Below are 25,228 nucleotides of genomic sequence, written 5' to 3'. Positions count from 1 at the left end.
GTTGCATATATATGCAAGTATTTACTTAATAATTAATAATTACAGCTTGTAAAATTTGTATATTAATTATAATTATAATTGTATATGTATGTGTGTGTGTATTTCATAATTAATAAAGTGCCTTTGAAAATGTACAAAAAATTAATTTCTTTTCAATTTATATTTTTTTGTTTTAAGATCAATTTATGAACACCTTTTTTGTAGCTAAAAACTAAATACAAGTACATAAATATGCATGTGTGTATGTGTGTTTGTTTACAAATGGAAGCCAATGTTTTATAACTAATAGAAATTGCTTTGCCAAACAAACAAACTAAAAAAAACTAAACTGTTTCAGTTTTTACCTAAAATTTCTTTACATTTTTTCCTCTTCAGTTATCACAATTAATTTGTTTGCTTTGAAATAAATGGCTACGAAATTTTTCTCTCAGTGTATATATATAAATTTTATAATTAACAAATTTTCTTGTTTAGTTTTCGCTTTTGTTTTTTTTTGTGTATATTTTCTAACAATTTTTTTTTCCATTTTGGGTGAAACCATTTGTTGAGGCAACATTGTAAAGCTCAAAGGTGACAACACTTATAGACTAAGGTGTGTGTGTGTGGGTGTGTTTGATTTAAATTTAATAATTGTTTAATTGTTGTTTAGCATATGTAGAAAACTTGGCACATAACTCTGTAAAACTTTGAAAGGCTGCGCTGCGCCGCTCACATACAAAAGTGAAAAGAAAAACTACTTAAGATACATTTTCCATATTTATATAAACAAATTACAATACAGGTGTGTGTTTGTGTGTGTGTGTGGATGTGTATTGCATGCGTATGTATGTGTATGTGGCTTATCTATATATCTATATATAGCTTATGCCTAAATATGCTTTTCATTTTGAATTTCTAATATTTAAGGCTGCAGACTAAACTATACTTAAAGCCTAATCAACACACACACACACACATGTACAAAAGGTGTGTGCGTGTGTGTATATATGGTATGTACAACAATTTAATGAGTGTGAGTGTGAGTGTGCTGTTGGCTGGTCCCCTTAGGCAGCTGCATTTATGTTGCTCAGGTAAAGTTTTGTGTGTGGCTGATTGTCATAGAGCAGGTGAGTGCATGTGTAGGTGTAGAGGTGTGTGTGTGTGTTGTGGAGCCTAATGCATATGCCTAAATGCTGCCTCCTCGCTGCCATTGCATTCGCTATCCATGGGCACAGATGGAGGCTCCCGCTCTCGCTCCCTTTCCCGCTCCCGTTCCCTCTCCCGCTCGACTGCATCCATGGGTCTAGGTGAGCCGACAGCGCTGTTGCTGCCACCTGAAACCGCAGTCAGCTGTTCGCTTGCCTCCGCCTTGTGCTCCGACTGACGTATCAGCTTAATGGTAGTCAATCCATCCGCATTGCGTATGAGCCTGCAATAGAGGAGTTCCAGTTGGGTAATTAGCATAGTTAGCAAAGGCAGCGTTTGGCATCTGCAACTGCAACTGCAACTGCACTTACGGATAGCAATCCTCATTCAGATTCGCATTGGCATTGGCATTGGCATTCGCATTCGCATTCGCATTCGCATTCGCATTCGCGCTCTTGCTGCTCACACTCAAGTCCGTGGGCTTCAGATCCTCGCCAGCGCTGTCGTTAGCGCTCTCCAGCTTCAGCGGATGAAATTGAAACTTGTCGCCGGGTGCCGAGGCGGCGGCGCCAGGTGTTAGGCAAGCAACCGATCCAGGTGAGTTGGGCGGCGGCGCTGCCGCGGCAGCGGACAGAAAGTGAAACGCGTGCATGAAGAGCGGCGATGTCGGCTGCGGTCCGTAGCCAGCAGCCGCGGCAGCCGCAGCAACAGCTGCTGCCGTTGGCAGTGCCATGGGCGGAGCATTTCGCGATGCAGGGCGCTGTGGCGATTGTTGTTGCTGCTGCTGTTGCAACTGCAACTGTTGCTGTTGCAGCTGCAATTGTTGCTGCTGCTGCTGCGATTGTTGCTGCTGCGACTGCTGCTGCTGCTGCTGCGCCTGCAGCTGCTGCTGTTGTTGCTGCTGCTGTTGCTGATTCCAACTGCTGGCCGCTGGGCTGCCCACCTGCTCGCCAGGTGACGCCGTCGTTGCGGCCGTCTGCCTCAGCTGCGATATATTCTTAATGTTCTTCAGCTCCGTGGGATTGCGCAGAAATTGATAGCAATGTCGCTCGCCCTGCACCTTGCGCAAAATGTTGACACGATAATAATATCGCAGAGCGCGCGACATTTTGTCGTAGTTCATCGATAGATGATTCTTCTGGATGCCCCACAGCTTGGCCAGGCCGGCGGGATCGACGATCTTGAAGACACCCGTGTCGCGGCATTTCCAGGCAATCAAATCGCTGTACTTCTGATTCCGATCGTTCAGCAGCTGCTGCAGAAAGTCCCAAAGGAGACGGCCATCTATGAAAGCAAAGTATCGATTAGTTGGTTTATCGATAAATGGAATTTGAATTCAAATTGAAATTGATATTAAACAGAATATATATTGTTGATAGACTATCGGTTGGTCCAGTTCCAAAGTGGAACAATGGCAAATGAAACATGTCGAAGTGCATCACTAGGTTAATCGATAGCACATATCGAAAACGGATATATGGACATATTTTCATATGTTCATTATAGTATATTAGCTGGTAAACAATTGTTTGCATATTGAATACAAATTTTGATCGATAACACTTTTGAATATATCGATAACTAAAGCTGTGTTTAACCAGCAAACACTTAAATATTATATAACATTTTGCTAGCGCCAGAGCTACTTTTATACAACACATGTATCGATAAATCGATAGCTCGTAGTGTTCAAACATCAACAATTTATATCGATAACTTTTATATATTCAAATTCAAATTTTTCGTTTCACTCACTTGTATTTGGCTCCGAGTTCTCTGGAAAGAACTCCCTCTTCACTTTGTACATATAACTGGGCGTGGTTGGGGCTGATATCGAGCCGCCGCCAGCAGCCACAATCGCGCCTGCCGCATTCTCCAGCGTCAATTTCTGTGCTTGTTGCTGCGACTGTTGTTGCTGCTGCTGCTGCTGCTGTTGTTGCTGTTGTTGTTGCTGTTGTTGCTGCTGCTGTTGCTGCTGCTGCTGTGACCAGGAGCTAACAAAGCTGTTGGTCAGCTGTTGTGTCCAAGTGGGCTTCAAGTCCTTGTGAATGGGCGTGCCCGGCGGACTGCCTGCGCTGTAGGAGAGCGGCGCAAGAGGCAGAGCAGCTGCTTTGCTATTGCTGCTGTTGTTGTTGTTGCTGTTGCCGTTGCTGTTACTATTATTGCTGTTGTTGTTGCTGCTATTGTTGCTCTGATTGGTTGGCTCGGCGTACTCCTCCTCGGAGTCGGAGTGATTGCTGCTGGCACTGGACTGAATGCCCTTCATTGGCTGCACACAGCCATTCAATGCGGATCCATTGCTGGTCGTGCTGCTCGCACTGGAGGAGCCAGCAACAGCTGCTGCTGCCGCTGCTGCTGCTGCGGCTGCTGCAGCTACAGCACTGCTCATGGCTGCTGCCGAGGCACCTGCACTCGAATATCCTGAAGCCGATTCCGGCGGACTGCTGGCCTGCGAGTCGACGGAGGGCGGCGGACTGAGGGTCACCGAGTTGGGCGCCATAAAATGATGAGCGGCCATGTGGGCGGCCACGCTGCTGCTGCTGTGGAAGGGATTGTTGCTGCTGGTGTCAGCACCTGGCGGCGCATTCAATGGCGGCCAGGTGGGCGTCGGCGGGTGGCTGTGCGGTGACAGCGGATAACGGCCGGTGGGCGTGACGGGGCTGTTGGGCAAATGCCATTGCATCATGTGCGATTCAATGATCAGCATTTGGAGTACATTGTGCAGGACATCTCCGGCGCCGGGACAACGATGACCGAAATCTGTTCGGGTCAGCAGGCACAGTGCTTTGCCATTCATTTGGAAGAGATCAAAATCAAGTTTGGGCAAATCGAATTCACGCACGCAAAAGCGCAAAAACACGAGCACATCGTCGCGACTCCAGAGACGCGGATCTGATGGCAAGGATGGTGGTAATTGTGTCTTAAGCTCAGCCAATTGGCTGGATGGGGGTGGGGGGCAACGCCACATGACATCGCCCCAGATGTTGGGATTGAGCGGATTCAGTGATAGCTGTACTGGAAGCATTTTCATTTTGGACATGCAAACGCCACTAGATTAAAAAAATCTGAAAAGAGAAGAAACAAATTTAACATTAGTAAAAGTTAGAACGTATGCATAACAATCACCCTATATACATAGTATATATTACCACATACAAAGTCACCCTGTATACACACATTCACATATGCATGTATATGCGTCGGAAGAGATAGCACTCAATCGCATTCCAAGCAAATCAGATTTCTTCATAAACAAATCAGCTCAGCAGGCAGCGCTACAGGCGCAAACCAGCTGAGCGAGAGAGAGAGGGAGGCAACACGCAAAGCGTGAGTCAGAATCAATATGCAATACATTCTCTCTCATTTGACACTAGCTCATTTACTGTAATAGCGGCATTTACTCTTATTCTCCTTCTCACATTAAAAAACACCCCCGCAGGAAACGATCAAGTGAAAGCTTTCCTACTAAACAACTGACTTTGACATCACTCTCTGCACGGCGGTCTATGAACTAAAATTCTCTTCTGGGTATCTTTTGATTTCACAGGACAGCCGTTTATAGTTTACACCCAAGAGAGCTTTCACTAATGTCTATACATACATATGTTTATACGTACCCTGTATGTGTGTATATACGCAAATGAAATTAAGCTTTTTAATTGAAAATTGCTCAATATGGTAATTGCCATAAATATGTGCGTTGGCGTCGTCGTCGTTGCTGGCTTCGACGCTGACGCTACTATTCCGGATGTGTACAAAGCAAACACCGACAAGCAAATACATGTGTGTGCATATACAAATCGACAACACATGGAGCCCAGCACACATACACACATACACAAGAGCAGACACATACCCATGCATATCTTTAGCGTGATCGCTGTAAGATTTCAACATAAACGAATGTATTGATGCCGCAGCCGTTAAGGTGGGGGTGTCTGCGACGGAAGGTGGGGGGCGCTGCGTGCTTTAAGAAACTTGAAAGCCGTGCCCATTTAGGCTTGCCGGGCATATCACTGCAGCTACAGCAGCAGACGAAGGCAGCGGCAACAGCAAACGGAAGTGCACATTCCATACACAAAACCCGTTTCAAAAGCAGCAGCGGGAGCAGCAACAGCAACAGCAGCAGCAGCGGGTGAAAGATGTTGGCGCAACGACGACGACTAATAAATCCGCCAGTGGGTAAAGAGAGCAACAAGCCAATTTTCAAGAAGCAGCTACACAGGCGCACCCTGTATTTTGGCCGCGCGTTCAGACGTTGCCCAGTTGCACATACACTTACACATATAGACGCGCGCGCACATTAAAATTTATCTCATCGCTCTCTCAGCAGCAGAACAGAAACTTCCTCATTCTCCGGGAAGCATTTCAACAAGTGAGCAAAGAAATTTACTTAACCTATAACTCACAAGCGTGCAAGCGAGATGCCAATAGACGAACTGGGAGAGCGCGCGTGAGCAATATATTTTGTTTGCATGCTATTGTTGTTGTTGATATATTTTTTTGTGTTGAGCAAGAAACAGGAGAAGGCAGGCATAACAGATGAGAAAGATGATGATGATGATGTGATGACGATGATCACTACCCGCACTGTGGGATATACACATGTTTATTTGTATGCTCATATATATGAATATGTGTATGTATATATAAATATATATTTTATTGTGTACATGTCTTTTACTTAGAGGGGGTCTATTTGTTTTGTTTAAGAGGTGCTGCTGCCCTCTGCTGATTGTGTACACACATACACATACACACATAGATGTACGCATATCTGTGCATGTATTGTATTGTCTGTATGTCTGGTCGATCCTACGTGTTATTTTGGTTGCCGCAAACAACATATGGTTTAATTTGACTAAAATAAATTCATATACAAAGTGTAATACACACATGTTGTTCGCCCGCTCCGAGCAACAAAATATAACAACAACAATTACAAATAAACATTCAACCAGTCGGTGGCACGTAGTAAAATGACAAATGAATGTTCATCATACCAAAAGGCAGCAACAATAACAACAACAGCAACAAAGTGAAAGAACGCAAGAGCAGAACACAAAACGACGCGACGCACGCAATGCGAGAAGAATAAGAATATAAATATACACAAACACACACACATACACTCGGTCGAATGCGTATTTGTATGTGTGCGTGTTTGTATTCTAAATCTCAGCCAGCGAAGATGACAGCAAGCGACGGCAACGACGAAGGAGGCGCGGCTTGGAGGAACGAACACAGCAGGCACAAAAGGTAGTGGGAAAGGAGAAGAGGCGAGGGGGAAGGAAGGGGGCAGCAGGCACAGGTAGTTAGGTATGCGGATGATGGCGAACCGGTTTCAACGGAAATTACAAACGAAAAATTATAAAACGATCAGTTTAGAAAAATGCCAGCAGCAGCAGAGATCTCAATACAACAACAACAACAAGAAAGGCGACAGCAAATAAGAAATGTAAAAGGTAAAACTCGCATAGGAAACTGCAGCGTGAAGAGAGAGTGAGAGAGTGGCCAAAGGAATGTTTGTATACATGTGTATGTGTGTGTGCAAAAGAATTTTTGCTTATGCAGAGATTTCCGCTTTGAGCGAAATTGCCTGAGTGCTGCGTGGTGAGGCGAGCGGGTGGGCGACTTGCTACGATACGACTGGGCGTGTGGGATCGGAAATGCCAGACAAGGAGAATGAGGTCGTTTGGAAAAATGGCCAAGGAAATTGAACAGCCAGGCAGGCGAGCATCCTGTGTACTTGCCGATAATTTATCGATTATTTATGCGCACTGTTGATTTCAAAATAATGACCTTGGTAGTTAAAGCAGATTTGTGTACAAAATCTTATCGATAATTGATTGATTTAATGATTCGAATGGCTACAGAAGTTAACATGTTTGGAATCGATTCGTAAATAGAGGATGGAGCAATGGATTAATGACTTAACAATATTATAATATAAAAAGAATAGATGTGAAAATAACATAGATATATAAGAAATATAAGCTATTTCATATATATAAAAATATGGATCAATAGATTGATTCAATTCGAATTTCTTTATTAATATATATTTTTGTATTTTGTAAACTGTTGCTCCACTAAAATCCTAGAAATACGTACAATTTTAAATACTTTTTTATAACGAGCAAAGTTTTGAAATTTGATACACTCAAAATTATATCTACCAAAAATTCCTACCTAACTGTTAATTGGATTGTAAACCTCTCGATCATTGTCGAGTGCGTGCTTAGCAAACACTTTGTTAGTCGTCTTCATGTGCTCAGATTAGAAGAGGAAATACGATGCAGACATATGATCTATCAAAGGAGCAACTCGAATACGTCCCTCCCTCCCTTTCTCATTCTCTGTCCCCCTCTCTCTCTCTCTCTCTCTCGTGCAGTGATTCACGCTTAAAGTGCAATCGTGTTGCCCCTGCTGCCGTTGAGAGTTAAGTTAATGAGTAATTTCCGCAGGCACATCCTACCCCCCGCTGCCGACGCCACTGGCTGTGTGCATCAAGTGGCTGTGGCTATGGCTGTTGCTGCTGCTGTGGCAATGGCTGTCGCTGTTGCTGCTGCGCAGTAGAACGAACGATGAGAAAAATAAGAAAAATCTGATAACATAAAAAGGCAGAAGCGACAGCCGCCACGGCGCATTAAGATTAACGGCCTGTTCGAATGCACAGCTGCAAGGCAAGGAGAGAGAGAGAGAGAGAGAGTGATGCTGCGCTGTTAATGATGGCCGAGCGACCCCTCAGCGAGCAGCACCAGCAGGTAGTCGAGTGCTCAACAGTTGAGTGGAACGGGAAGGAGAGCAGGGAGAATGGGCATAAGGAAATGCGTACCTGCGGATGCACTTACATCTTATAGATGCTGCTGCCGCTGCGTCTTCTTGGAAAACCTCCTCCTGCCACTGAGCTAAGGCAACAAAAGCAATGCGCCTGTGTGTGTGTTGCCAGTTGACATTTGATCTCTTTTATGTGGTCTTCTTCTCCCTTTATTCTTTATCAGCTAAACAGTTCTCAAGTGCTCTTAGCAGAAAACAACCCTTAAAGTGGATGTACATACATACATACATACCTACATACATACATATGTGCATTGGTATACGATCTGAAGCCTGTGCATTGTTGTTGCCTACATGAAATTCCTTGAGCTTTTGGTAACTCATAAGAAGAGCAATGTAAAAGTGGGCTATTGTGCTCGACTAGAACATACCCTGTCGCTGTAAATTGATGGGATAATATTAAAAAGTCTTTGAATTTGAAATTTCTTAACAAATTTTGAAATGTTTTGAACATTTCAGTGCATCAAGCTGACATAGAGGCATCACTTTTAATGTAAATTAGTTAAGTTTTAAAAGCTCATCATTTGGGTATTAAAGAGAAGTCACAATAGTATGCGTCATCAACATAACACAATAGATATAATAGAATATGAATAAGAATAGCTATTCCCATCCACAATATCAATTGAAATCAATTTTGAGTTGAAACAGCTCAGCGAACTTGTAGATACATTTGATCACCCTTAATCGAATTCAAGTTGATTTCAAGTTATCGATTACATTGATACAGTTACAGTTATGTTGCACATTAACTGCTTTAGTTCAGCATACCCTATGCCAATCATTATCAATTAACACTGTGATCATCGTGTGTTTTGCACGTGTCGCTTTTGTATTACAACAATACACCTATATATACATATATATATATATATATATATATATATATATATATATATATATATATATATATATATATATATATATATATATATATATACATTTGTATAAAATTTACATTTGCTAGATCGTTTGCCATATTCCGGCATATCGAATACTCAATTAATAAGCACAAAAAATACAAAACTCAAAACCAAGTCAACGACCTGCTTTGCTTTATAACTGCTCAAAGTAGAGAGAAAAAACAGCGCATATATTATAGAAGAAGAAATATACAAAAAAAAAAAAACAGACACGTAAAGTAAAGCTCGAAGCCTAACTCCCCCCTCGGAAAGCGCGCTAACACAGATATAGATATACATATATATAAATATATATATATATATATATATATATATATATATATATATATATATATATATATACAAATAGACGTTGAGCTGATCGTGCATAACAAGCGCGTGAGCGTATGCTATGGCTAAGCATATATAAATCCCATATATATATAGAGAGAAAAAGACGCCAATTCCGGGTTCTTCTTCGCGCGATCGCGACAACAACAAAAAGGCAAGAAGCAGCAGCAAAACGATCTACGCTACAATTTCTGTCTAGATCGTCACAATTTTTATTGTTGTCGTTGTTGTTGTTGATGTTTAATGTTTGCTTAAAGCGCCGTAGGCACTTTTTTTGTGGAGCACACACAAGCTACAGAGACAGGCAGACATTCTGATCGCCGATCGTCGATCGGCTGATCCAGCAGAAAGCCAGCCAGCCAGCCAGCAACCAAATCAATCATCGTTACGCACTTGAAGCAGCAGTAGCTAAAGAAGAAGAAGCAGCAGCAGCAGCAACAGCAAAAGAAAGGCAGCTAAAAGCAAAACCTGAACCCAACGCGATCAATGTACGATCAGAGTTTGGCTCAGCATTCAACAACTCTTCAAGCGTTTCCATGGAACTCGTCTTTCTATATGATTTTTGATGTAATTTTATGATCTCTCGGATCTATTCCAACACTTAGTTTGGGTTATTAGTTGTTGATCACGCGACAAGATCGCGCCTGAACTCAAGCCGCAAAGAAATAACACAAAAAAAAAAAACATTTTTGTATTCAGTTCTTTGTTTTCTTCCAACACTACTTCTTCTTCTGCTTCTTCTTCGTTTTTGGGTCCATTTCTGGGCGTTACGTGCATGTTTGTTCTAATGTGGAGCTTGACTTGAGTTACTTTTTTTCTTCTGTTTCTCTTTTCTGCTGTCTCATGGTTCATCTTTTATGCTCTGCGCATATCGTTTTATTGTATTGTTGCGTCTGTGCGGGGGTTTCTCTGCGGCTCTCTAATGATATGAGTTGTAGATCGTAGACAACAGAAAGCTAAAATAAAATGCTTAATGATATCAAACGTTCGATAACCTTTTTTAATATGCAAACCCAAAGCTTATGATCATTGCCGTGTTCATTAGCAGCATCATCATCATCATCATCGTGATGATCATCTACGGTAGCTATTCACCTAAACCACTTCTAACAAAAAGTCTGTAATCATATTTCTCTGCTTCTGGCTCTGCTTCTTCTTCTTCTCGATGAGTTCATCAAACGCTCGAGCATTGGCGCTCGTTAAACTTGCCACGCGTATGTGCAACATAACTAAGGGGCACAGCAACATGCAAATGTTGCATTGGCGTGCTTCCAGAGAGTAGGTTTGATAGCCCGAAGCTTGCAACTTAATTTGCCACTTGGAACAGTGGCATCATCGTCCACATCCACTTGATCATCAGCATCATTTGTGCTGATCATATTCAATTAGACGCAACTGTTTCTAGTTAATATGTGGCATAAATGAATACAACCTATACCCTGCCACGCAGACACTCACGCACACACACACACACACTCATAGGTATACCCTTTCTCTATTCTACACGCCTAACTAGTCTAAGCCAATTGTCATCAGCTCTTGTTTCTCGCTCGATCTCTGGCTCTCTCTTTCTCTATATCTCTATTTCCACCTCCATATCTTTCATCTGTATATCTCCGTCTACATCTCTTCACCTCGGAATCCATCTATATCTCTGGCTTTCTGTGCCTTCCTTTCTATCCGTCTTTCCCTCTTTCTCCTGCTCTATTTATCTCTTTCTCTATATATCTCTCTATCTATGTCCACAGTTCTCTACCTCTATATACATCTCTATATGTCCCTCTCTCTTTCTCTGTCTGCCTTTTCCGCCTCCCGCTCTGCTATTCTCTCTCTCTCTCTCTCTGTCTCTTAATTGGCACATCATTTGCAGCGAGCATCGCAAATGTTTCTTGTGTTGAGGTCAGGTTAAAGTTCGGGCCCAGTGCAATACAATTGAAATTGAAGCTTCATTAGTGCTGCTTCCGCGTTTAAGATCAACGAAGAATTATAAGGTCAAAAGCGATCTTAGCGTAAAGAAATTCTTTAAATTCATTTCATTTCATAATTGCAAAAGATTTCGGTTTAGAGCGGAAACTAATTGATCAAAAGCCAAATTCCTAATTGGCTTTAGATTAAAGTGTTTAATTACTTGAAATGTCTATAAAGAAGATTTCTAATAGATATATTTCTGTACATTTTCTGATCTTCATATTGGAACTTTCTTTGGGATCTTCAGTCGAGAGATTCTCTCTTTTATATGAGCTGATACCATCATCATCTAGTCCACTTAATACTATTCTTTATGCTCTCTCTTTACTATTAATTATACTTTATACTAACACTCAATATCATTTACTAAATACTCTACTATGTGCTCAAATAGAGATACTTTATTTTCGTATGCCCTGCATAATCAGAGAAAAGTGCCCCTGAACCTAGTCCATCAACAGATTTTTGATAAGCAGCTACACATACACACAAACATGGCACACATACACCTGGTACACCTTGAGCAAGTGTGGACTATAGCTGATATATTTGTAAACTAGGATTAGTTGTTGTCGTCTTTGATAGCAGCCAAGATATAGACAAGAAAGACCAAGCAACCAGAGAGAGAGAGAGAGAGGGAGATCTATATATACAACATGTTCCGTTGTTGTCATGTGCGTGTGCCTCTGTTGTGTGTGCGTGTGTGTGCCATACTTCCACTATAATGTTTATATGTATTACGAAATGTTTACGATTTGCTTGAGGTGTTTTTTCTTTTTTTGTTTCTTCCAGTAAGTTTATAACAAATATGAACAGATAAGATAACGCAAAAACTCTTAGATACAGATATACTATACAACATATATATTACCCATATATATGAGCGTGGTCGCGCGCGTGTGTGTAGGAAGCTTGTGGCAGGAAGGCAACTGCTTTGTTTGTTAATAGCAAAATAGAGTTGCCTTTGACATGGAAATCGCAGCGAAGCTACTCAATTGACTTCCTCCTTCGATCAGACAACTCTTCTGCCTCTTTCTCTCGCTCTCTTTCGCTCCTTAAACCAATCTGCGCCACAACTTTACTCTATCGATTTCCTTCTTCGATCGCCTCTTCTCTCCTCTCTCTCTCTCTCTCTTTCTATCTTCCGCTCTCTTTTCAGCCAATTGATCTTGACAAGCGAGTCAGCTTCCTGTTGCCGCAAATGGGCAATTAGATCAGCGTCCAGCACGGATGTGAGCCATCCAAGCCATAGCCAAAGCCAAAGCCAAAGCCAAAGCCAAAAGCCACAGTCGCAGACAAGTTGAGCTCGATTCCAAGTCGCGTCCCGTCCAGCCAACTATATCGAAGATCGGCATCTAAACCGGTAGTTAGTATTTGCGCTGGTAATCAAGCACATTGCTAAGATCTAGGCATGCATGCAGCCCAGCCACCAGCTATTCTGCTCTGCTCCATCTCGCCCGCCCCCTCATACCCGCGCACCCCTCTACTTCTGCGCTCTGTCAAGAACTTTGGCTTGATCGCTGATCGCGCTGCTCGTTTTGGTCGCAACGATCGCGCCTCGCATCTTAATTACAGAGAGCAATGCAAAAAAAAAGTTGAAGTATGAACGAAAAAAAACTAGTATGAAATATGTGCATTGAGCGTGCTGTGCTAGCAAATACCCTGTACGAAAGTGATATAGTTCACAACATATTCATATTTATCGATTTATTAGCTATTTATCTAATACAAAAAAAAAAAAACTAGAATGATATAGAAATATAACTTATGTTTGACCTAAAACTGACTTCAATTGAACAAGCTTATTTTATATTATTATAAATTATTATTACCATTTTATTTATTTATTTTATTATTTATTATTTTTTATTTTTTTATTTTTATTTTCATTTATTCATTTTGTTTTAAATTTTTAATTTTATATTTTCATAATTTATTACTACTAAATTTAATTTCCTAAAAATAAAAATTCTGCCATTTGATTTAACACTTCAAGTCATTTCAGTCAAATTTATTTCCCACTCAATTAGCTTTTTAGCACACCTCAAATACCACCAAAGCCCATCCACAGTTACAGGGTATACGTGGAAAAATATAAATAAAACCGAACAGAAACAAAGCCCCTGCTAGCTGGCTCGCTGACTAGCTGGCTGGCTGACTGGCTAGATGACTGTCTCTGTCTCTGGCGAAAAAAAAAAAAAACAAAACCTGAATTGTAAAAACGTTCTGGTGGAAAGACACTTAATAAATGCGGAAGCGGATGTACGAAAAGGCAAAAAAAAAAATAGATATAAAAAGACGGCGACGTGGAACCGAACAAGCAATGTCTATATAATCACAATCAGCTCAGTTAGTTAACTAAAGCTATATCATTGAAAGGAAGGCAGGAAGGGTTGGGATAGGCAGGCGTGACTAAAGCTGAACTGAGTTACTGCTTGAAAGATAGCAGTAGATTTGGATAAAGATATAGATCCAAAAAAGTATAGATATAGAGGTAGATATAGAACAGTGATTATTCATTCCTTCGCTCATTCGAAAAGTTTTTCGATTCACTTGCTCAGCTCAAAACAAAACGCCAAAATGTTCTTGAAGCAGCAGAATTTCTTATTAGCACCAAGTGCAGGAAGTTGCAAGCAACAAAGAAAACATATAGTAAAACATATATATATATAAACACATTCGCATAGATATCGCAATCAATGGGAAGTAAATTAGCGCGCATTGTCTTGACATGCGATAAGCATTAGACATGAATTATTGATCAAATGAAAACACAATCATTAGAAGCACAGCGTCTGAGTATCAGATTCTCCCTCTCCCACTCGCTCTCTCCCTCTCTCTCTCTCTGTCACCCTGCGGTTCCTACGATTGATAAGCAAACATTCGATCGATAGTTTTCTGAAATATGTCTTACAACAGATCAAATTGCGATTCGTCAGAAGCATTTTTTTACACAAATTTTGTGATACGATTCGATTTCGTGTATCGAAAGTTATATGCTCTATTAAAATGTTATAGGACTAGATCTTGAGAAGAGTTTGTTGGATCTGTGCTAGAGCTAGTTTTTAAGCTGTTTCAGTTGGCAAACAACATTTATCGACTTGAATAAAATGAAATTCCGCTTAAAGATTCAATTTAGAAGTCGATCATTAGCTATTGTCCATAGAAGATCTAATAAAATCTATTAGTACATTTGAGTTCATTTGAGTTGATCTACAATGGCAATTCTATATTTCTAAGAATTTCGAGCAGTTAATTATGGGACTTTCATATTTATAAAGAAAATTTCAGCTCTTTATACATATTTAACATATATTCCTAGTCATTTCCTGACTTGATCAACACGATCTTTGATCTGTTTTATATGTTCATCAATTAATATTTCAGCCAAGCAATTCACAGTCAATTTCTCTCTCTCTCTGTCTCTCTCTGCAAGTGTTTTTGGTGCACATGTAACAGTAGCTTGCAATCGTTGAAAAGTCATAGTTTAGTCATCCATTTGCCAGCTCAATGGGTATTATGAGTGTAAGAATGTTTTTTCTTTGCCACTTTTGAGCTAACTCAACATTTTGATGACATTTGTCATAAGTGAATTCTTTCAAGCGAATGTCGCCACATCAATTCCATTCCAAGTGTCAAATGATATAAAAAAGCAACAACACTGGAGAGCTCGGGGCAAATTGCTAAGAAGCTGACAACGTGTCCGCGGCTGTGGAAACGTGTAGAGCCGCTTCGCTCTACAGAGGGGGAAAAGTCTAAGATTATATTATAATTTCCCAAGTAAAACAAACAACATACAGAATTGACACGAAAAGCACGTAGCAAAGCGCTTCTGAAGGAGCGCCAAGGAGACGAGGCTGCTCAACGAGTTGACTTGATGCAAGCAGATGATGCCAGTTGATGCAACTTGCGGCAAGTTGATGCTGCCACCGCCGTTGTTGTTTCCTATTGTCGCCAAAATTCATAATTAGCAGCAGCAACACTTGGCTGCAGGCGCTGCGGCAAGCCAGCTGAGCTTAGTCCATTAGAGACAATAGTGAGGAGTTAGTGTCTTCTTTTGCTCGTATTATGCATATTTCTCATATATATAATATGTTTTTTATCTCATTAGCCGTTGTTGGCCACGTTCTGGCATTTGTTGTGGCACTTGTCTATCTGTCTCTCTGTGCTTAGTTCTTGGTCCGTGGCATTTCCCTCGAGGCGCTGCGCTTATCAACCAAGAGCTTTTCTTCATTTTCCCTGCATATCTCCCTCTTCCTCTCTCTCTCCCTGATTTATATAATTATCATTTTATTATTGTTGTTCTCCACAATTGTGCACTCGACTTTAACTGTTAATTATAATGAACTCTCTACACTCTAGACTCTCCCTTCCTCTCTGCCTAGAGATAGACGACGTTTGTTATTTTTATATATATTATTAAATGCTGCTATCAACTTTTGCTCAAATGTGGAAATGCAACAATATAATAATAAAAAGTGCATTGAACAAATCAGAATTCAGACTGCGAGTGGGTCTGCCTGTCGCTCCGTCTCGCTGCCTGCCTGGAAACAGCATCGAACACGTCGCCAACAGCTGCAATCGAGTGCTGCATCCGCATATGACGTAGACTCCGGTTTAGTAGTTGATAAGGGTCGCGAGAGCTACTTAAGCTGCGCCATGGAGCATACAATCGTTGCTTGGGTGGAAAAGTTTATAAATAACTTAAGAATCAAGAATTACTTTTCTTTGATACGCATGTCAAAGCTCATGTCAAAGTTGACAACAAGCCAAAATGGCTTTTATCTTTAGAATATTTAGAGAGAGACCAAGCTAACTTCAGAGAGATTTTCCTTTTTAACATGCATGTTAAAACTCATGTTAAACATCAATACTTTGATTTGATAGCGAGAGAGGTAAATATTGCAGGTGGCTAATTACCCTTATCGCTAAGAATAATAATAATCTAACAATTATTAATTCGATATTTATCGATTTTTGATTATATAATCGTTGAGTTTTGACTTTTTGCTTATAAGCAATACTCGAGCAATTCGCCGAAATACAAATTAGGCTGATATTTTTTATTTTTGCTTTGGCTTATCTTAAACGAAGTGAGATAGTTCTTTTCCTCTTCTTTTCGGCTAATCAGTCATATGAAATTAACCTTTGTCACTTGAGTGATAACATTCAAAATGTTATCAAGAGCATATATATCCGAATGCGCTACAAATCCTTAACCCCAACTACGTCTCTGCCGTAAGACCATATTAAAATCCGAAAAAAAAAACCGTGATGAAATTGATCAATAATATGTTTCACGATTACGTGCATTTGATTTGATAATACTGTTTTTTTATGAAGTGTTTATACCTATGATTGCTTCCTCAAAGTGTTCTTCAAACCAAAACTCTGTGTGGTATATGTGCTATATTTTATATATGAGTATGTATATGTATATGTTTATACAAAAAGAATAATAACAGCAAACACTGCGATATGACTAAAAGAATTCCTTTTATACCCCGAAGCAATTGATTTTGAGTAGTCAGTGTATAATGACTCCGCTCAAATGTACGTAACATGCAGAAAGGGCATCTGCTATGACTTGCTAATACTTATACTTTGATATACACATATCTTTATACCATACGCAGTTCGAGTTTATTAAATTGTTTCTTTCATATTATCGATAATTCGATCTGAACACCTCAAACGTGAGCGTTGTCTAATATAGTAGCAGGGTTCAGTAGGTTCAGGGTATCTGCCAGTCGGGCAATCCCTACTGGAGCGCTCTTACGTGCTGCTACGTTTGTTGCTCTTCTTTTTGCTCGGCTATAAATAAATAATTTAAAAAGTAATAAAAATAATTGAAATTTGCGTGTGGTGCGCAATAATATAAACAATAACAAATCAAACAGCTTAAAAAGGCAAACGGCAAAAGGTAGAAAAAGTGAAAAATAAACCCATTTCTGATTACTTCATATCACTTGAGAGATGCGGCCAATATTTGCCAACCGCCGTCATTTCCGGTTACTGTCGAATAGCCCAAATAAATGCGACTATATATACAAACACACGCCTCTATATACACACCTCTAACCTGCCCCGCGATCGGTGCAATCTACTCTCTGTGCCCTCTGCCTTTCTCTCTCTCTCTCTCTCTCTCTCTCTCTCTCTCTCTCTATAATATTCATTCCGTGTTCTTTTTTGGGTATTTCACTGCTCTTCCACTTGACTTTGCTTATCGAAACATTTTGACGCGATTACGATAGGAACTTACGCACACACCTTCGCATACGCACATATATATAACTATTGATAACTGTGTAACGCTCTGTCCTTATCTTTGGTATCGTGCGCCGAAATCAAATTGATTTATGAGCGATTTCCCAGTGCCAAAAATACAAACATAATGCTTTCCGTTGGGTCTAAGCATACAGTTACTATGCAATGTCAACTCGGATATAACAGCTTCCTGAATACCTCAGTACTTCAGAAATTTGAAACTAGCAGCTTAAAGTTTTATATGTTAATGAATCTCATACCATGTGTATTCCTTGTTTCACTAAGCGAGTGTTCACTGTAGTATTTGAAGTATTTACAGTACTTATTAAACACTTCTAATATTTAAATGCTTCAGAAATAAATATTTTTCAGCACTCTTTCTAAGGAATATTTAGAGAATGATATTGAAAACTTTATATTTTTCTTAGTCTTCATTTCCTTCCTCTTGCTGGACCACCCGCAGCGCACATAGAGTGGTTTCACTGTCAGGACTGTCAAGGATCATCTTTATTCTCATTTCTCATTCATTCAGCTGAGTTTCGTACTTAAATTTTCAAGTATTTGTCGCCGCTTCCTTCCGCCTGAACAGCACAAATTTCCACGAAAAACTAGCATTTTCATTGTTATCTTTGAAGGGGGCGCGGCAGGGCGCTGAAGAGCGGAACAGTTCATCGAACACTCCAGCTCGAAGCCGAACAATTGAAGTGTTTGAGGACCACCAAGGACTCGAGCTGGATTCAAGTATTCAATTGTTAATCAACAGGTAGGCAACAGTTGGGCTTAGGCTTAAGCCGAAGGGCAGGTAGAGCAGGTAGCTTAACTATTACAGTTACTTCATAACCTACTTAAACTCACAGTTCGGCAAGCTCAGCGGGAGAGGGAGAGGAGAGGAAAGAGACAAACGACAACTTCCTTTTTGGTGCATTACATCATTTTGTTTCTTTTCTTTTCTTTTTTTTCAACAGTCAAAAAACACAGTTACGTCTAACCACGCAACATGCCCACCTCGTCCACACGATCAATGGATCTCTCATGCCACACACACTGTTGCAAGTAGAAAGAAAATTACCTAATTGTGTTGCATCGACAACAACAACAGCAACAACGACTTCAACAAGCAGCGACTTTTTCTACTCCACTTCTTGCTTGGCTAAGCTGCCCCCTGGCCCCAGCAACTCCAGCGTATGTGTGCCACATGCTGCAAAGGCAAACTAAAAATGTGCCACACACAAACAGCCGTAGCTAAGTTTTTCTTCTTCTTCTTCTACTTACATTTAGTTAGCTAGTTTAGTTAGTTAGTTCCTCTCTCTGCAGTTCGTTTTGCTTCGCTTTTGCTATTTCGTTTCTTTCTTTCTCTTTGGCGTCGTTAGATAATAGACAACAACAACACCACCAACAATAACAGTTAGTTGTTGCATTTGCTGTGTCGGCGGCATAAGTCAAGCAAGACTTCCTATATTTTGAAACACGTTACGTTCGTAACATAAATTCACACAACAGGTTACAACAATTCGCCTCTGCTCTCCCAGCCAATGGCAGTGCCTCGCTGCATCGCCCTCTCTCTCTCACACACTCTCTTGCTCTCAATTGCTTTTGCGGAGTTCGAGTTCGAATTCGTATAGGAAAGCTTTGCGGTGTAAGCTGGAAAATGTGATCAGCGCATCGGAAAATTATTGATGTCATTGTCTGAAGATTTTCCAATTTTCACAGATCATTCTTAAAAGCAATTAAGCTCGAGTTTCGATTACAATGTGAATAACATTAAGAAAATGCTGAAGCACTAATTGAGTTAGGCTGTTATATTGTTATATGTGCTATTAAATCATGTATTCGTTCTTTGGAAAAAGAAAAGTATAACAAAATTATCAAGAATTTCCATATCAATAGATAATATCAACAATATACTATTATATTATATAGTTAAAATCTCAATCATTTCTTATTGCTTAATACACTGTATTACTATTTGCTACAGAAAAATAATAGCAATTGGTATTCACAATTGTGTGTTATACTGTTATATTTTCCATATAATCTTAACAATTATAACAAAGTAACCAAACACTTGCGTGTTATACAGTTGTACTATATTAGCATTACTTCTTTACTAAAACAAAAGCATGCGAAAAATAATTATGCAGTTATATTTCGTATACAATTATAAATATAGTATAACATCTTATTTAAGCAATCAAATAACATGTTCAGAGTTAACAACCTGATACCACTGTGCAAAGTATTGTGGGTGCATTATATTATATATTTAAAACAAGTTTATCTAAAGCTATGCCAGAGTGAAAAATCTCCTTCTCTCTGTCTATTAGCTGTTATATGAATTTCGTTCAATTTTTTATGAGAGCCTTATTAACCATTTTATGCTTGGCATATATAAAAGGCAATATAAGCTTAATGTGAAGCAAGACAAAGATAGAGAGAGAGAGAAAAAGGCGAGTGGGCGGCAGCTTGAGAAACCGTTTGTTTTTCTTTTAATGCCAATTCGCACGATCTTTTATTGGAGTTAAAACTCAACATTCACACACATACAGACACACACACTCTCACACACATGCACTTTCTTCTGCGGCGAATTTCAGACAGCATAAATGGAAGCTGCTAACATTTATGGCAAGGCAAATTCAGGTTAGTGTGATATTTGTGCACTATAAAATGGGTCGTTGTTGTTGTTGCACAAGTGGCTGTCATAATGCTGGCAAGTGTGTGTGTGTATAGTGTAAAGTGTTCACACAATATATGTGTGTATATTGCAAAACATCAATATAGCACACAGCAACAGCAAAAAACAACACAAACAATGGGGCGATAACAGCACGCAGCAAGAAAATAAAACAATATAAAACAATAACAACAACAACGACAACAACAAGTAAGCTAGCCAGCAAATACAATTGCTATGCGCAGCTACTTCCGCATGCAAGTTGAAACAACTAAAAGAAACAGAAAAAACAACAGCAGCAACAGAAGAAAAAACGTCGACTGCAACTCATTCTCAATGCACTTGGCTTATGGGTGCATGCGTGTGTGTGTATGTGACTCAAAGATCATGGCATAGCATAAGAAGAAGTAGCAAAGAGCAACAACAAAATGTACTCATTTGATATATTGAGCCCTTTTATTAAACAGCACAGACAAAAGAGAGCAAAGCGTCATACAACTGCTTTACTTTTCATTATATTAATGTTGTTGTTGATATTGCATAGGCATATGCTTCCTCTTTCTTTCATTGGTCTGCCTTGCATTTGCCTTTACGCCGCCTCCTTCTACCTGCTGCGCGGAACACTTTTTATACCTGTTTCTGCTCTAGCATGTCATACAGTTGTGTGATGTGTGTGTTTGTGTGTCTCCCCAATTGCCATGCTGCTGACCCGACAGATCGTTGTCGTTGTCGTCAACGTTTCGCCGCTCTCTTTTGCTATTTTGCTTCCGTACAATTTTTACGCTCTTGCTCTTACGTTTTAAGGCGTCGCGCGCGCGTCTCTTACGTGTGCCGCCATCACACACTCACCCGTTACGTTGCGTCGTTGTCGTTTTTGTGTGGAGCAATGCGGAAGTGAATTTAATTTATTGTATTTACGCTGCCCCACAGACACAACAAACAGACGGATGGTTGGATGGATGGCTAGAGAGAGAACCAGGAAAGTTAACGGCTAGAAATCTATAAAATTTAGTTGCTTTACTTGGAGAGAGATGTCTGTTTCTGCTTGTGTGCGTCTGCGAGTGTGTGTGTGGACATATTTCTACGTTTCGCTAATTGGAGAGCCGAACATGTTAAGTAAATAAAACGCGCACACATACATATGCAATATATATATGAGAACACATAATCAAATTTTTTGACGAAAATCTTAGCGCTAAGCAAAGGGTGAGAGAGAGAGAGAAAGAGAGGGCATGAAGGAGAATGATCAGGTGCGATATTTTCTTGACTTGAGCGAGTGTGTGTGTAGGTGTAGTTAAACCAGAAGCAGGAACTGTTCGCTGTTTCGTTTCAACGGCAGCAGCAGCGCTGACGACGTCGACGTCGGCAGCAACAACAGGCGCACAAATAAACAGAATTCTACTGTAGCGATAAGATTTCGCTGACGCAGAGAAGAGCGAAGAAGAGAGACACAGCAAAAAAAGAATGCGCCAACAGGCAACAAGAACAAGAACAACAAACAAGAAGAACCGTAACATCAATCCAATTGGAGCTTAACGCTCCGCTTTTGTTTCACTTCCATAGAAAAATTGCTGCATGCAACAAGAGACCCGTCGAACCCAAAGCCCAAACCAAAAACCCAAGAAAAAAGCGAACCAAAAGCCAGTCGACCGATTGCCTTCAATATGGTTCAACAAAATATGTGTACAGTAGACCCACAGACATGAAGAACAAGCTAATATTAGACATGAAAAATTAAAAAAAGCAAACGATTTTTAACATACAAATATAAAGTATAAATAGAATTTGCAATTCACCAGTTATGCACAGTAGTCGCTCACACATGAAGAACAACGTATAAAATAATTGAAATGATATAACAAAATTGTAATATAAGCGTTTTGCTGAAATACGAAATTGCAATGCTCTTTAGCGAGCGCATACCGTGCTAAAGCTAAAGCTAAACAGTTATAGTTAAAGCTTCATGAGAACTAAGCAAAAAGCAAAACAGTTCATTTAGTACAATCAGCGAATTTGTCATATCATATTACTTTAATCTTAAATTGAGAGGTGCGAAACTTTGATTTCCGTATACATATGAGAATATATATCTATACTGAGTATATAAAAAAAATAAGTAAAGATGCGCTTTTTCTCTTAAGCCAAAACAAATCTGAAATACAAAAATAGATCAAAGTCTACAAGTACGATAAGTTAAGCCAGTGTTGTAAAACGCTCATGCAAACAGGAATTCAAATTGTTGACCTCTGAGTAAAATCGTTGTAAATTGTTGTAGATTGTCAGAACATGAGGAACACAATAAAAAGCACAGCGTACGAAAGACAATTAAAGCAGAGAGATTAGCGTTTAAAATATATCAGCTAGAGTGGGTGACAACTTTTGTAGGGGAGTGTGAAAAGCGGGGGGAAGAGTAATGAAGTACGATATGATATAAAACTTATGGAAATAAAAGAAGGTCAGAAAGACAAGTAAAACGTGTTCACAAAAAAAAAACACACAGAAAAGAGAAATTACAAAAAAAAAAGAAAACAAATGCATGTAAATATAAATACATTTACAACTCATTGCCTGCAAACCAGAACCTACTTTTTAAATCTTAAATCTAGTTACAACAATATTAAATAATTATCCAATATTTTTTTCAACAAAGCACCCAAAGTACACAGTTAGAAGAGTAGAAATGAAATTGGCTTGCTTACCTGTTTGCCTTTGCTCCACTGTGCCGTGACGTAGTTCGTTGTTGCTGTTGTTGTTGGTGTAATACCCGTTGTCTGTTGTTTGCCGTTCTTATAAGCTTTCAACGCGGAAGCGGATATGTTTGTCCAGATCCAGAAACGCGCGTTATACTTGTTGTTGCGGCTTACTACTGCTGCTTCTTCTTTTGTTACTACTGCTACGACGCTCGCTTGAACTACAACTGCAGCACTACGACGTAACGTAACGTATGGTGAACGTCACGCAACGTAAATGCATGCACTTTGCTGTCGATTTCCTGGTTCTGCTGCTGCGTCGTCGTTCGCTGCTACTGCGACGCGACGTCAAGTGGCCATTGTGAAGAGACTAAGAGAGATTGAGACGGGGTACACTGCGTTACGTTACGTTAATCCTGTGTTGGCCGCTGTTGCTTTCAAAAGTGTTTTGTATATGTTTTCTTATTTGCCATTGCAAAAAGCGAATGTCAGCGCCAAAAGGGAATGGCACACCGAAAAATAACAAAACACAAACACAAATCAAGCGCAATCTGGAGACGTTTGTGGAGGAAGAGCACAGCCGCAAAGAGAGTGCACAAAGTACTTCCGTCTCACACACACACACGCACACAAAAGCACAGCAATGCACTTGTGCTTGTCCCTATTGTTGTTGTTGCTGCTGGCCCTTTTGCACCCACGTTTCGTTTAAGTAGAAAACACACACACAACAATAAATAAACTGCTTCCTTTTCACTTTTGCTTGCACACTACTTGTTGTTTTATTCTTCTTTTTTGTTGCGCTCTGTTCGCCTAATTTTTGTTTATTTCGTTTTTATTTTGAGAGAACAGCCACAAAAGGAAAACTTGGCATACACAGTTATTTAGCTATTCTATGCTTTGTTACTCGATTCTCGACGTCGGCGTCGGCGGCGGCGGCGTCTTTTCTTCCACACTTTTATTTCGCCTCGTTGGCTTTTTGTTATGTTTTGATTTGTCAAGCGATAAATTCAACTTAAAAAATTATTATTGCTATTGTTGTTGCTACTGCTGCGGCTGTTGCGTGCGCATTGAATCAAATTCAATTAATTTTTGCTTAGAATATTTTTGCACAATTACAATTCGGTATTATAATTATTGTACAACAAATTTGTATTTTTTTGATTTGTTTTTTGTCTTGTTCCGCAGCAACACGTCCGCTCACCACGAAAGTTTCTTACGTTGTGACTCAAAACATGCGAGTAAGAAATAAACAAAGCAAACGACGAATAACTGAGACCGAGAGCATGCGCATTTGAATCGAAGAGAGAGAGAGAGACGTAGCGAGCGCAGTGCATTTAAGAGCACAAAACTGGCTGTCAAAGAGAATTGAATTAAAATTTAAATTTTATTTATTTATTTCTTATTAGTGTCCGAATCTTCTTGTTCTTGTTAACAATATATGTTTCTTCCGAATATTTGCACGTTGTTCATTTCCTTTAATATTGTGTGTATGTGAATTGATGTTATACACAAATATCTCAAATTATATATATTTTAAACATATTTTACTGGTGATCGAGATGGCAATTAAATATGCTTAATTAGTGGGTAATTGTTAATGAATGAAATCAAATCAAACTGAAAATATTTTTTAATAAATATACATTTATATTTCGATAGCTGTGGGCGTTAGGCGTGGGCTGTCGATTGACTTGTTAATCAGCTGCGATAAAAGCTGATTATCGTTTATCGATGAGCTAATAGAATGTGGGCTGTATTCATGTCGCGAGTTTAATTAACCAACACTACGGCGATATTTCCGTTAAATAAAATCTTTTTTATTTGTCTAAATAAATTAGTAGTAAAGACTAACTAGTAAAGATTAACTTTTATAGTCAATCGCGATCAGTCGTTCGACCTGTAAAGACGTGAATTCGAACAGCCTTCGCTTAAGCTCTACTGCTGCAGAGTTCTAAAAATAGAACTTTGCGGTGCATTCTTCAACGCAACAGCAACAAAAACCGCACACGCAGCGTTTTCTTATCGCTTGCTTCCGCGTAACTCAATTGCTTTAATTGCAATTTACGAAATTTCGTCGCTTGGCGCGAGTGCGCCTGCACTCAAAAGCACAATCCGCGATGACATCTAATGTCAATAACCTCGCTACAGCTGTAAAGGTAAATGCAGAAATGCAAGCCCAGCTTAACGTTGTGATGGCAAATAGGCAAGCCTCCATCATGCCAATAAACTCAAAAATAGATATCGCCTCCGTGCAAGGCATCACTAACAACAAAAACACGAAACGTAAACAGCCAAATTCACCAAAAACCATCAAGAAAAGGCTCATCTTCGACGAACCAAGCACCAGCAATGCAGCATTAATATCAGAAAATCGATTTTCACTGCTCGTAGAAGAAGATGAAGACTACAGC

The 25,228-nt window shown here is 39.8% G+C and overlaps 1 protein-coding gene across 1 annotated transcript; it reads right to left on the bottom strand.

The window, feature by feature from the left end:
- Positions 1 to 833: 833 nt before the first annotated feature.
- LOC111599357 (ets DNA-binding protein pokkuri) lies at positions 834 to 23,412 on the bottom strand. The gene is made up of 5 exons (XM_023314989.2): positions 22,827 to 23,412; positions 2,881 to 4,190; positions 2,031 to 2,409; positions 1,497 to 1,916; positions 834 to 1,408 (listed from the first exon to the last, which is right to left on the bottom strand). Exons 2-5 carry the CDS (start codon positions 4,163 to 4,165, stop codon positions 1,153 to 1,155), a joined length of 2,340 nt encoding a protein of 779 aa, XP_023170757.2. The 5' UTR covers positions 4,166 to 4,190; positions 22,827 to 23,412; the 3' UTR covers positions 834 to 1,152.
- Between the last annotated feature and the right edge of the window lie 1,816 nt (positions 23,413 to 25,228).

The sequence above is a fragment of the Drosophila hydei genome, unplaced genomic scaffold, assembly GCF_003285905.1.
Source record: "Drosophila hydei strain 15085-1641.00,03,60 unplaced genomic scaffold, DhydRS2 tig00000172-arrow-pilon, whole genome shotgun sequence".
Lineage (NCBI taxonomy): Eukaryota > Metazoa > Arthropoda > Insecta > Diptera > Drosophilidae > Drosophila > Drosophila hydei.
The sequence above is the reverse complement of the archived record's forward strand: the minus strand, read 5'-3'. Positions and strand labels throughout refer to the sequence as shown.

What these genes read in the sequence shown, in the direction of transcription:
- LOC111599357 (XM_023314989.2), bottom strand. Translation starts at nt 4,165, where the DNA reads ATGTCCAAAATGAAAATGCTTCCAGTACAGCTATCACTGAATCCGCTC. An exon ending in GAACTCGGAGCCAAATACAA is followed by an intron (nt 2,410 to 2,880) that starts GTGAGTGAAACG and finishes TTGCTTTCATAG; the next exon opens with ATGGCCGTCTCCTTTGGGAC. An exon ending in CTGAATGAGGATTGCTATCC is followed by an intron (nt 1,409 to 1,496) that starts GTAAGTGCAGTT and finishes CCTCTATTGCAG; the next exon opens with GCTCATACGCAATGCGGATG.